Here is a 13,259-nt window from a genome sequence, read left to right on the forward strand (position 1 = left end):
TATCACTCTATTTCCATTACCAACATTTCAAGGCAAGATTCAAAAACACAACCAAAAGCAGGGTGACCTTGCTGCGTAACATTTACACTGCCTGCAAAAACTCATTATGTCAAAACTACACTGAAATCTAAGTGATTAAGGAGATGTTGCAGCCTTAGTATTAACCACTGGACAACCAGTGTGGCAGGTATTGAAAGATTTCAAAGAGGCTGTTCACTGATTAAATTTTTGTGTGTGGGGTTTACATGTCCTTTAATCAAATGTTTGTTAAAACCAGACAAAAAGTCACATCCCTGTTTGTAAATGACAAATAAAAAAATGACAGGTAAACTGCTGTACAAAACATAGGGGACAAAAATAAGAAAGAATGTGCTAATCAACCTTAAATGAAATGAATTAAAAATAGAATAATGCAAATTTGTCAGATTCAGCATTTTGATTCCTGTAACAAGATAATAATAGATAAGTCAATACAATGGAACAGTGCATGTGACAGTTTCCTCTGTGTAATTATAATTAGAAATATAACTGCCTTTGACATAAAACTGAAAAGTGTAAAGGTGGAGGAAGCAAGAACAAATGATTCAGCCTCAAACTATATAGAAAGAACAGAAATGAACTGTCTCAATCCTGTGTTTCCAATTTCCGGTCTGCATCTTCTCTGCTAATACAGTGTAGAGAATGACTATAAATAAACAAAAATGGATATATCGAATCTAATCATGAATTAAATGTTATAATTTTTAAACTTTGTTAATTTGGACAAAAAAAATCATTTACATAAGGGCAAATAAGAACAAATATGGTGGTAAGTAGGTTTATGTGCCTCTTTTAGAAGAGAAGCAAAAAAAAAAAAGAAAAACAGCAAATTCTCAAATCTTTACCCTCATTTTTGCATGATAATGGAGGCACATAACAGGTTGTGTCTATAAATAGTTAATGCATGCCATAAAAGTGAATTTGAATTAATTCTGTGTTTGACAGATAGCAGGGGGTTGAATTTATGGATATAAAAGTAAAGGCTAAGCCACTGGGGGGTATTTTATTGGGTATCTCCGGTGGCCCATGGATACCACTCCAGTTCCCCCTCGTAGCTTCTGTCCAGGACTCTGTCTTTGATTGACTCTATGGCTCTGATCCAGTTTATTTTTGTGGTTATTGTTATTAGGCCTGGTATGTAGGGGTGTTTCCAGTTGGCTGCCAATAGTGATCTTGCTGCTGTTAGGATGTGCGTGACTAGTTTACACGATTGTTTGGATTGTACATTTCTCATTTTCATTCCTAGCAAGAATGATTGCGGAGTTGGTTCTATTGGGCTAAGAAGGACCTTGGAGAGCAGTGCTGATACTATCTGCCAGAATTTCTTTGCAGCTTTTAAAGGGGTCACTGACCCCAGCAGCGAAAAAACTATTGCTTTGTGAGGCTACAGTTTTTTTGTTATTGTTACTTTTTGTAACTTTCTTTTCTTTTCAGGCCCACTCCTATTTATATACCATGTTAATATCAAAGAATACAACTAATTCAAGGATCGCGACCAATTATACTCCACAATGCCAGTATTACAAATCTTAGCACTGTAAGATATTTCATAGATAAATACCAGTACAGTATAATAGATACTGACAGGACTGACCCATTTGCTGAGTAGGTACTCAGGAACTAAAGAGTATGAACACAGAACAAACTTCTAGAACAGTTTTACAGCAATACTTTCAATTTAAAAGATAGGTTAAACATAGGGTGTCACTGATGCACGTCTGAATACCCTTCAACATGCCCATAGCTACCAACAGCGATCATGTGGCCAGGGTATATAAATGTAATATTTTTCACGGCTGCTTATGCTGCACAGACTAAGAGTTTTTCACTAGAAGTTATATTGAAAGGAACTAGAAGAGTTATATAGAACACACATATTTTGGCTTTGGAATCACAAAGCAATGGATCCAACCAAGTGCAAAATGAAAGTTAGGCAGATCAATAAACAACTGAACATCACATTTCAAGATAAACACATCAGCGTTTGATGGGAATAAGCCAAAGACTCTACAATCGATCAAACATACTGCTGACAACATGCTGACCAATGGTTTCCATTGTACAGGAGAACCTAGATATAAGTCAGTGTAACATACGAATAAATCAGGATTATACTAGGTATAAAAAAAAAAAATCATTGAAAACCATAATAGGAAACATACTCACCAGACCCACCTTGGTTGCTTAATTCTTCATCTTCAAAAATATCAAAGCCTTCTTGTCGGGTATGGGGTGCTGTTTCAGATTTTAGCATTTCAGCTGGCATCCTAAGTATCGTTAGATTGTACTGGAGAGAGTGGCTCAAATCATAGCTGTAGCTGATATAACAAAAGAAAGAAAATAAGGAGCAAAGCCATACCTTCTGGAGAAATATTTATTAAAGAGATGCTGACACCAGAAATTAAACCTTTTTTTTATCATAAACTGTCTTTGCATGTTATTTATAATTTTGCCATATAAGTATTTACCCAATGCTTTTACATTACTTATCTGATCCCCCGTGTTCTGCTATGAGGGGGCTGCCATATTTGTGCAGCAGGAGTCGGTTAGCATTAGAAGTTATAGCTGACAGGCTGAGAAGGGACAGTCAGGCTGGCAAACAGTCAGGCTTAGGAACTTCGAGTAACAATTACTTACAATAACAGCCCTATCAGCAAAAAACTATCAACATGACCTATAGCTAACTTTTAAAGTACAATCATATTTTGAAAAGTATTTTTTGTGCCAGTATCACTTTAAATTTACTAGGCTAAAATTTATGGGGTTTGGGTAGGATTTTGAGGATTTCATGCTAATACTGCTGAGTATGAGTATGACCTGGATCAGGGATTGGCATTATGAAAGATGCTCAGATTTTCTATTTTTAAATGCTGGTAGATATAGTATGTTAAATCACATGCTATCAATGTAACTACATAAACATTACCAGTGGTTCCCAGAAGACCAGTCTATGAGATGGATATGTAAGGTAAACAGCTTTATATAAGTAGTAACTGCATTACTGCAGATCAAATTTAAAAAAATGAATTTAGGTATTTAGGAATAAGTGCCTAATTGAGTGCCTTTAGATCCTTGTGACTGGTTCACATGATTGAATCAGAATATGCATTGGTACTGGTAAGATTCTACGCTCTTATTTCAAAACTAGATTAATATATAACATTTGAGCCACATTTATTTTAGTAATGTCAACTGATATACTGTTGTAATAGAAATATCACATAAATTGCCTGATGACTATATTATTTCTTGGAAGAGATAAGCTTTGTTCATTGGTGGAACTCTGTTAATTATATTTGAAAATACCAACAATGCAATACAAGTATAATAAGACATCATCACCTAATAATAACCTACTGTATTTTATTAACAGCCTAGACAAGGATGGCTGTAAAAACCTACCTGTTTTAATACATCATCAAATGCCTGAACAGTCTGGCAAAACCCCCCAAGGTATTTTTGGTGCTTCCAGTCTGCCTTTGAGCTCCATGCTGTATTGTGCTAAAACACACATTTCTATTCCTACAAAATAACTCATTAGTAAATGGGGATATTTTACTGCATTACCTGAAATAGAAATTGCTGGACAGGTCTACATTCTGAAATATTCTTAGATACCTAAAATTTCAACAAAGATAACAAAAATTAAACAAGAACACAGCAGTGAGGACTACACAAACTATGTAGAAATTAATCTAATTTGCACCCAGGTCAGGATCAAAGCAAACTGATTGAACAGTTATGTCCCATGTGGCTGCTTTTCTAGTCGCCAACTAACAAGTTAGAGAAATGCATAGGAGGAAGTTGTGTTCTGGAGTGTTAGACATTCACTCACTCCAGCCTTTATAAATTATATTTTTGGTGAAGTGAAATCATTTTTTACTTTGCACAGCCTATCTATTTGCCCAGTTTTATTTTTATACTGAACTGTTTCTTTAAACTTCAATTCATAAAATTACCTTGCTTCATCAGGATGGGTAACTCGAACAGAATCATTTGGAATATAAATCATGCTTGTATCTTCAATTTTGTAAATTGCATGTCCTCCAATATCAGCCATTTTTCTTCTTTTTGTGATTAGCACAATATAATAACCTTCTAAAAATTGTACAAATCCTGTAAAAATAGCAGAAACATTGCATATCATGCATATATGAAGAAGCAGATTAGACTTGAAAGAGTAGTTTACATTTTAACAAGAAAAGATAATATTTTAAAAGAACATTTACTGAACTGATGCAAACAATCATGAAGAAAATGTGTGTAGGCTTCAAGAAACATTAAAAGTATATAGCACTGTAATTAACATTTGCCAAGCGTGGGATGCTAAGATTTGATTGATCGCAGGTCTTTCACATGCACAGCTGGACAAACGATGCTTAAATGGCTTTATTTGTTGACTCACTTTATTTTCAGAGACCAAGGGTAAAAAAAACACGTGCAGATTTTGTGTCTACAGAATATCCAGTGAAGTGACTGAATTAATAATAATCAATATCTAATGAAAACAATAATTACATTTATACTGGCATTTAAGCATGCCACTCCCTTACCCATTATCCCTTGAGTTATCCGTTAAACATCAGATGATATTCCAGATCAAAATGATTAAGAATTTACAGGGAAAATATATACCCCCCCCCATTCTGACATGATCACATTCAGATAGGCTGATGTAAAAAAAAGGTACAAAACAATACTGGGGTCATTTACAATGTAGAACACAGTGTGCAAAGAGTAAAAAAGGTCATATTTGGATCCCAAGTGCTGCCAGTGCTTTATCCAAAAGACAGAGGCAGGAGAAAGCTGTATGCAATCCTCCTACCTCCCCCTACTTTGTGTGTCATTTAGATGCCCAAGTTAGGGAGTCTCAGAAGGGAAAGCCCACAAGAGGTTGTTAAAGCAGGTGATACGAATAGGGCTCTTCTGACCTTCCCAACACTGCTTTCTGTACCGAGCATACCTGATTCCACTGACTGCAGACTGCCTCAACTTGTCCCATTGTAAGGTAATTCATTCTGGTATTAGAAGTCCCTGCTTTCCATAGTGGGTGGTGCATATATTATTTAAGTCCCAAAACCTATTACTTCACAATCCTTCACTAAATAACCTCAATTGAATGCGCTTGTATGAAAAAATGGGTATATTTTCCCTTCAAGGCTTACACCACACTTGGCGGATTCTTGGCCTGCGATGTGGTTTTTGTGGAAATGAGGCTATTTGTGGTTTCAAAAACCACTAAAATGCGTATGTTGACAAGTCTGCCTTCACATCTAATGGCATGTGGTCGTTTTCTATGCTAGCAACAAAAAGCAAATGGCACTCAGAGCTGCAAAAAGAGGGAAGCAAGCCCTTTAAAAACCTTTATTGCGGAGGTGCAATGTTTCAGGGCAAAGTGACCCCCTTTTTCAAGCATGTGGTCATTTTCTATGCTGTCATATGTATGCCTAAATAGACTTCACCAAGGCCTGCCCTCTGTACAGCCATGGGTGCCAAATTTGCTCCGTCTTACGCCAACCTTTTTTTAGGCTGGTGGGAGGAACTACATATATACAATGAAGATAATACATACTCTAATAACATCCAATACTATGGGCGCTTCATTGATGATATTATCTTAGTATGGTCTGGCACTAATGAATCATTCACTAATTTTATCACCAACATCAACACTAATGATTACAATCTAAAATTTACCTCAGAAATAAATGCCAATTTCATTAATTTCCTAGATATCACACTATCTGTTGAAAATGGACACATCACTAGCACAATCTTTAGAAAAGATTGCTCAGCTAACACATTATTGAATGCACAATCCTGTCACCCCAAACACTTGATACAAAACATTCCTTACAGTCAATTCTTACGTCTCCGAGGTATTTGTTCTGAAGAAGAAGATTTTTTTATCTAAATCCAAAGATCTTTTCCTGAGATTAAAAAATAGAGGCTACACTGATGGAATCCTACTCAAAGCCTTTAAGAGGGCTGCTACAACTAAAAGGTCTAACCTTACCAACAGATATAAAACTGTCAATGCTGGAAATTCTTCTTCTCCTAATATGATCGAATTACAAAAAAAGATAAAATATAACTCAAAAGCTTTATCATGCATTTTGACTTATAGCCCTCAGTATAATAAAATAAAAAATATTGTTAATAATAATCTCACTATTCTTAAAACAGATCCAGTATTAAGACAAGTTTTAGATAATGGTTGTAGATTTGTGACAAGAAGAACCGAAACACTGAATAATAGGCTATCTCCCAGCCTTGTTCAACAAAATACATCTACCAACACTTGGTTATCTACCAAGGGTATGTACAAATGCGGCTCTAGACAGTGTATTACATGCAATTTTGTCCTTTAGACCCAATCCTTCACTTTTTCAACTACAAAGAAAACATACCAAATCAAACTCTATATTAATTGTAATACAAGATATGTGATATATTTACTTACCTGCACTAAGTGCAATAAACAATACATTGGCCAAACAAGTAGAAAACTGAAAGAACAAATTTGTGAACGCATTCTAAATATCACTAATGAAAATTGCAGAACTACAATAGCAAAACACTTTTTAGAATGCTCTAATAGATCACTGTCTTACCTATCAGTTATAGGAATTGACATAATGACTCCCAATCCACGTGGAGTTGACATTACTCATGTATTAATCAAAAAAGAGACGAAATGGATATTTTATTTACAGACCAGACAACCAGTTGGTCTTAACTACGAATGTGATGTAACCTGTTATGTTTAAAAAATTCTTTATTTGATCATTTCAATATGTTTTTTGACTATTATACTTAATGGTAGATTTCATCCCACTTTCCTACATAGGAGATATACATGTAACCCTACATAATCCTTTTAAGTACTCACAATTGACTATTTAAATTACTTAATTAAATGTATATTGTGATTGGCCAATTTAGGAGCCTCCTTATTGGCTACTTTGGCTTTAAATATTGTGTATTTGAGAGTGTAATGCAGTCTATGATTCAGTACCCTCTAGGTACGAAACGCGTAAGGCTTTTTTTGTTTTATGTATGGAGTAAATAAATTGTAACCTTTTTTATTCACTATAAGCTGCTTTTTGACCTTTTTTGACATCCTGTGGGAACCAGAGTTCCTGGCTGCTTTTCTTTCTGTGAATTCCTAAATGGCTCCCTAAGCAGAAGGTCCGGGGCACGAGCACCTGGGCCCACCTTTACCAGGGGTAAGATCATACAACTTGGCTTTTACAGTGATAACCTTGTATGGTACTAATGGGGATATTCAACCTGCTGCCATTCTCACAGTATTAACACCAGGGTCCCCAAACTTCTCAAAGTTGGTCACTAGGGGACTGCAGTTTTAGTTTTGAAAAGTGGGCAGAGTCACCAACAGCCATTTAGGTTTTACCTATTGAATTTTATTGGTTTGAGTTCCCAAACTTTGCACTAAGTGACTACGTACTTAAGGTTAGAAAAAGGTGGCGGAGCCGCCAAAAGCCAATCGCATTTCTTTCAATGTTTCCAGTGGGGAAATTTTAACTACTGCCATTCTCACATGTTTAATGTCAGGGTCCCCAAACTTTGCAAGTTTAGAAAAGTGGGGGTGGCCAACAATAGCCAATCAGATTTCACCTATAGACTTCATATGTTTAAATTTAAACTGCTGCTATTCTTTAAATATTAATACTAAGGTCCCCAAACTTTGCAGATCTAGTCACCAGATAAATGTGGTTCAGAGTGAAAAAGTGGGTCGGGCCCACCAACCGCCAATCAGATGTCACTTGTTGACTTTCAATGGGGAAATTTAAATTGCTGCTATTTAGACGCTATTAAAACCACGGCCCCAAACTTTGCACAGTGGTTTTTACTTTATAACTGTGGTCCAAGGTTAGAAACACTGGGCGGAGCCAACAACACATCAGATTTCATTCAGTGACTTAATGTTTTTCAACCCAACATGAAGTTTGTTTTCAAACTTCCCTTTCTAGTTGGTTTTGTTTTTTTGTGTCCAACTGGCCCTGACCAGCCACAACTGATCCCAGGGTCAAATGTAAAAATGGTGGTTCCACCAGTCTAAAGGGGAAGCCTCTTTTTAGCAGGAAGAGTAGGGGTGCTTATTATGCTCAAGCAGAGGATTTATTAGCAGTGGAATGTGGTTTTAAATATTCTGCAAGGGATATCAGAGTAAGCTGCCAGATGCAATGGTCAGTCAAGTCAAGTCAAGTAGACTTTTATTGTCATTCCAACCATATACAGTTCAGTACACAGTGAAACGAAACAACGTTCCTCCAGGACCAAGGTGCTACATACATGCAACAACATAAATTAACAACACAACATAAATTAACAACACACTTTACCGGAACCAGCAAGCTAACTAAGAGATCTAATTAGCTAATAATAATAATAATAATCTAATAATGCTGCAGTGGTGGACATGAGAGCCAAAAAAGGAAATTATGAAATTTTGAATTTTGCTAAAATATATTTTGCTGTATTTACTCAGCAACTATACAGTATTTACAATAACTTCTTATCTATTAAATACAGCATTAAAGTAGGGCAAAGATTTTACAAGAACAAAAACTAACAAAAACAGATGTCATTCTTCATCCTTCAAAATTATCATTTGATCCTTACTGTTAATGCCCATTTTATTGAAAAAATGCTATATTGGCCCTGGAAAACACTATCATTAAGGTTCCCAACAAAATTAATTTTCTTGTATAACTAGAATCCATGCTGTTTACGAAGATTTCTTTGAAACAGCTATGGCTTGGTAAAATCTTACCAAGTGAAAAGCAAAATAACAGGGTTTCTCCTCATGTTTATGTACTGGTATGACTGAAACGTCTGGCTGACAATCAGGTCAAGGCTCTTTTTTATGTAGTTACACCCACCTGCCCATTTTCTGTAAGAAAATGATTAGATAAACAGAAGTACAATAGGTAAATCTGCCATATCATCTAGAATTTGAGCAACAAAAGCCCTACAATATAAATTTAGCTATGTATTTATCACTAAATATTTCAAACAAATATATGGAAACATAAAAATGTGGTTTGTGAACAGTAAGCAAAAAATATGTGGAAAGATGAACACATAAAAAAGGGGTTGACAGTTGGGCAGAATGCTGATTTTGTTCTGGTTACCAAATTTTACACAGTAATCAAATCACTTAGGTTTCATACAGTGGATATAAAAAGTCTACACACCCCTGGTAAAATGTCAGGTTCCTGTGCTGTACAAAAACGAGACAAAGATAAATCATTTCAGAATTTTTTCCACCTTTAGTGTGACCTATAAACTGTACCACTCAATTGAAAAACAAACTGAAATCTTTTAGGTGGAGGGAAGAAAACAAAAAAAACTAAAATAATGTGGTTGCATAAATGTGCACACCCTTAAACTAATACTTTGTTGAAGCACCTTTTGATTTCATTACAGCACTCAGTCTTTTTGGGTATGAGTCTATCAGCATGGCACATTTTGACTTTGCAAGATTTGCCCACTCTTCTTTGCAGAAACACTCCAAATCTATCAGATTGCGAGGGCATCTCCTGTGCACAGCCCTTTTGAGATCACCCCACAGATTTTCAATCGGATTCAGGTCTGGGCTCTGGCTGGGCCATTCCAAAACTTTAATCTTCTTCCGGTGAAGCCATTCCTTTGTTGATTTGGATGTATGCTTTGGGTGGTTGTCATGCTGAAAGATGAAGTTCCATGTTCAGCTTTCTAGCAGAAGCCTGAAGGTTTTGTGCCAATATTGACTGGTATTTGGAACTGTTCATAATTCCCTCTATCTTAACTAAGGCCCCAGTTCCAGCTGAAGAAAAATAGCCCCAAAGCATGATGCTGCCACCACCATGTTTCACTGTGGGTATGGTGTTCTTTTGGTGCAGTATTGTTTTTGCGCCAAATATATTTTTTTGAATTATGGCCAAAAAGTTCAACCTTGGTTTCATCAGACCATAACACCTTTTCCCACATGCTTTTGGGAAACTTCAGCCTGGCTTGTATGTTTTTCTTCGTAAGAAAAGGCTTTCGTCTTGCCACTCTACCCCATAGCCCAGACATATGAAGAATACGGGAGATTGTGGTCACATGTACCACACAGCCAGTACTTGTCAGATATTTCTGCAGCTCCTTTAATGTTGCTGTAGGCCTCTTGGTAGCCTCCCTGACCAGTTTTCTTCTCATCTTTTCATCAATTTTGGAGGGATGTCCAGTTCTTGGTAATGTCACTGTTGTGCCATATTTTCTCCACTTGACTTCACTGTGTTCCATGGTATATCTAATGCCTTGGAAATTCTTTTGTACCCTTCTCCTGACTGATATCTTTTAACAATGAGATCCCTCTGATGCTTTGGAAGCTCTCTGTGGACCATGGCTTTTGCTGTGGGATGCGACTAAAAAAATGTCAGGAAAGACCAACTAGAGCAGCTGAACTTTATTTGGGGTTAATCAGAGGCACTTTAAATGCTGGCAGGTGTATGAGGAGCGCATTGCAGCAGAGGCCAAGACTAACCCCAAAAAGTTTTTTAAGTATATTAATAGTAAAAAGATGCAGGTTGAGGGTGTGGCCCCATTGAGTTATAGTAACAATATGGTTACAGCGGATACAGAAAAGGCAGATGTGCTTAACCAGTTCTTTTCTTCTGTGTATACAGTAGAGGAGCCAGAGTGCCAAGTCCCATCCAATATCTGCACTGTTGCCTCAGCTCAAACTATGCAGTGGTTGACACAGGATATGGTGCTTAAAGGGTTACACAAGATAAATGTGAACAAGGCACCTGGGTCAGATGGAATACACCCTCGGGTACTGAGAAAGCTAGGGTCAGATTTACAGTGGCCTTTGTTTCTGATATTCTCAGACTCTCTTTCATCAGGTATGGTACCTACGGATTGGAAGAAGGCGAATGTCATTCCTATATTTAAAAAGGGAGTAAGATCTCAGCCTAGCAATTATAGGCCTGTAAGTTTGACATCCATGTTGGGCAAGTTATTTGAAGGCTTGTTAAGGGATCACATACAAAATTATGTACTGGAGAATGGCATTATGAGCAGTAATCAGCATGGCTTTATGAAGGACAGGTCATGTCAGACCAAATTTAATTGCTTTTTATGATGACGTGAGTATGAAACTGGACAGTGGGGATGCAGTAGATTTAATCTATTTGGATTTTGCCAAAGCATTTGATACCGTTCCCCACAAACGACTGCTTTCTAAACTAAGGTCTATTGGTCTTAATGAAGTCGTTTGCACATGGATAGAAAACTGGCTACAGGATCGGGTACAGAGGGTGGTTGTTAATGGTACATTCTCTACTTGGAGTAAGGTTCTCAGTGGGGTCCCTCAGGGTTCTGTACTGGATCCACTTTTGTTTAACTTGTTCATAAATGACTTAGAAGAGGGTATTATAAGCAATGTATCAGTGTATGCAGATGACACAAAACTCTGCAGACCAGTCAATTCTATCCAGGAGGTGGCATCCTTGCAACAGGATCTTGACCAACTGGCAATCTGGGCAGCTAAATGGCAGATGAGATTTAATGTGGATAAATGTAAGGTCATGCACCTGGGATGTAAAAATATGCAAGCCACTTATACCCTTAATGGGACTGCACTAGGCAAATCCATAATGGAGAAGGACCTTAGAGTCCTTGTAGATAATAAACTTGGCTGTAGCAAGCAATGCCAGGCAGCAGCTGCAAGGGCAAACAAGGTATTGAGCTGTATTAAAAGGGGTATAGATTCACGGGAGGAGGGGGTTATTCTTCCCCTTTACAGAGTGCTGGTAAAGCCCCATCTAGAATATGCTGTTCAGTTTTGGTCTCCAGTGCTTAAACGGGACATTATTGAATTAGAGAGGGTCCAGAGAAGGGAAACTAAGCTGGTAAAGGGTATGGAAAGTCTCAGTTATGAAGAAAGACTGGCCAAGTTGGGTCTGTTTACACTGGAGAAAAGCGCTTAAGAGGTGACATGAAAACTATGTATAAATATATAAGGGGATCATATAATAACCTCTCCAATGCTTTATTTACCAGTAGGTCCTTCCAACGGACACGAGAGCACCCACTTCATTTAGAAGAAGGGAGGTTCCATTTAAATATTCGGAAAGGATTTTTTACTGTGCGAGCTGTGAAGTTGTGGGGTTCCCTCCCCGAATCAGATGTGCTGGCTAATACATTATATAGCTTTAAGAAGGGGTTGGATGGCTTCTTAGCAAGTGAGGGAATAGCTCTTAGTACAAGGGAGATAGCTCTTAGTACAAGTTGATCCAGGGACTGGTCCGATTGCATCTTGGAGTCAGGAAGAAATTTTTTCCCCTCTGCAGCAAATTAGATTCAGATGTGTTTTTTTGCCTTTCTCTGGATCAACTAAAAGTTAGGCAGGTTATATATAGGCATTATGGTTGAACATGATGGACGTACGTCTTTTTTCAACCTAACTTACTATGTTACAAGGATAGCCAGTATGTGCAGACCTTTGTGTACCAATAGCTATTTTGTAAACAAGATAATAGCCCCGGCAGTCTTCAATAATATGTCTGTACGGTTCAGTAGTTCAGTAATGTGGCGACATTATACTTTATTCTACCTCAACAAATAAGCTCCTAATACCTGGCAGTTTTTGAACTCAGGTTTGCCGCACTCAAATGTGTTGCTCTTCTGGAAACTACAGTGAAACTGCAGGTTTATGAGGGAGTTATTAGTTGCTCTTCAAATAGTGGTCACAAAAAGATTCGCAAATCTGTAAAATCTGTTTTGGGGAAGATGATCTTATTTGTAGACATGTAGTAAAATATAAAGTCAAGATCTCCATTGAGCTCTATACTTCATATCCCCACCCCTTGCAGCCACTGAGTCTGCTGCCAGTATTGTTACATCCATGAACCAGCATCCACTAATATTCTGTATTGTAATTCATTTCTATTTCTTAAGCCTTGGAAATCTTTGCTTTTAAAAAGCGCACGTGTATCTTTGAAAAGTGGATAAAGCACTAAAGCACTTCTGAAATATTACAGAAAAACACTGGGAAAGTGAGGAAAATGCTCCCCTGCTGAAAAATGCTGCTGGTGTGTGTGCCATCTGGGAGCTGCTTTTATCTAAGTTGGGCTTTAGATTTCTATTCACAAAGGTGTCTGTTCATGGAGCCTCAAAGAGCTTTGTACATTCTGATTTCTATAGCTGATGATTTTATTGTCAAACTA

General features: G+C 37.2%; 1 protein-coding gene across 2 annotated transcripts in view; it reads right to left on the reverse strand.

The window, feature by feature from the left end:
* The window catches only part of fig4 (FIG4 phosphoinositide 5-phosphatase), a 120,375-nt gene that overhangs the window by 85,942 nt on the left and 21,174 nt on the right, over nucleotides 1-13,259 (reverse strand). Inside the window, exons 5-7 of one of the 2 annotated variants that reach the window (XM_031901894.1) lie at nucleotides 3,999-4,155; nucleotides 3,607-3,657; nucleotides 2,215-2,357 (exon numbers count right to left, since the gene is read on the reverse strand). In XM_031901894.1, coding sequence (XP_031757754.1) covers nucleotides 2,215-2,357; nucleotides 3,607-3,657; nucleotides 3,999-4,155 — 351 coding nt within the window. Of the gene's footprint in view, nucleotides 1-2,205; nucleotides 2,358-3,606; nucleotides 3,658-3,998; nucleotides 4,156-13,259 lie in introns of both variants that reach the window. The other variant, XM_031901893.1, reaches the window with a different exon arrangement.

The sequence above is a fragment of the Xenopus tropicalis genome, chromosome 5 (assembly GCF_000004195.4).
Source record: "Xenopus tropicalis strain Nigerian chromosome 5, UCB_Xtro_10.0, whole genome shotgun sequence".
Lineage (NCBI taxonomy): Eukaryota > Metazoa > Chordata > Amphibia > Anura > Pipidae > Xenopus > Xenopus tropicalis.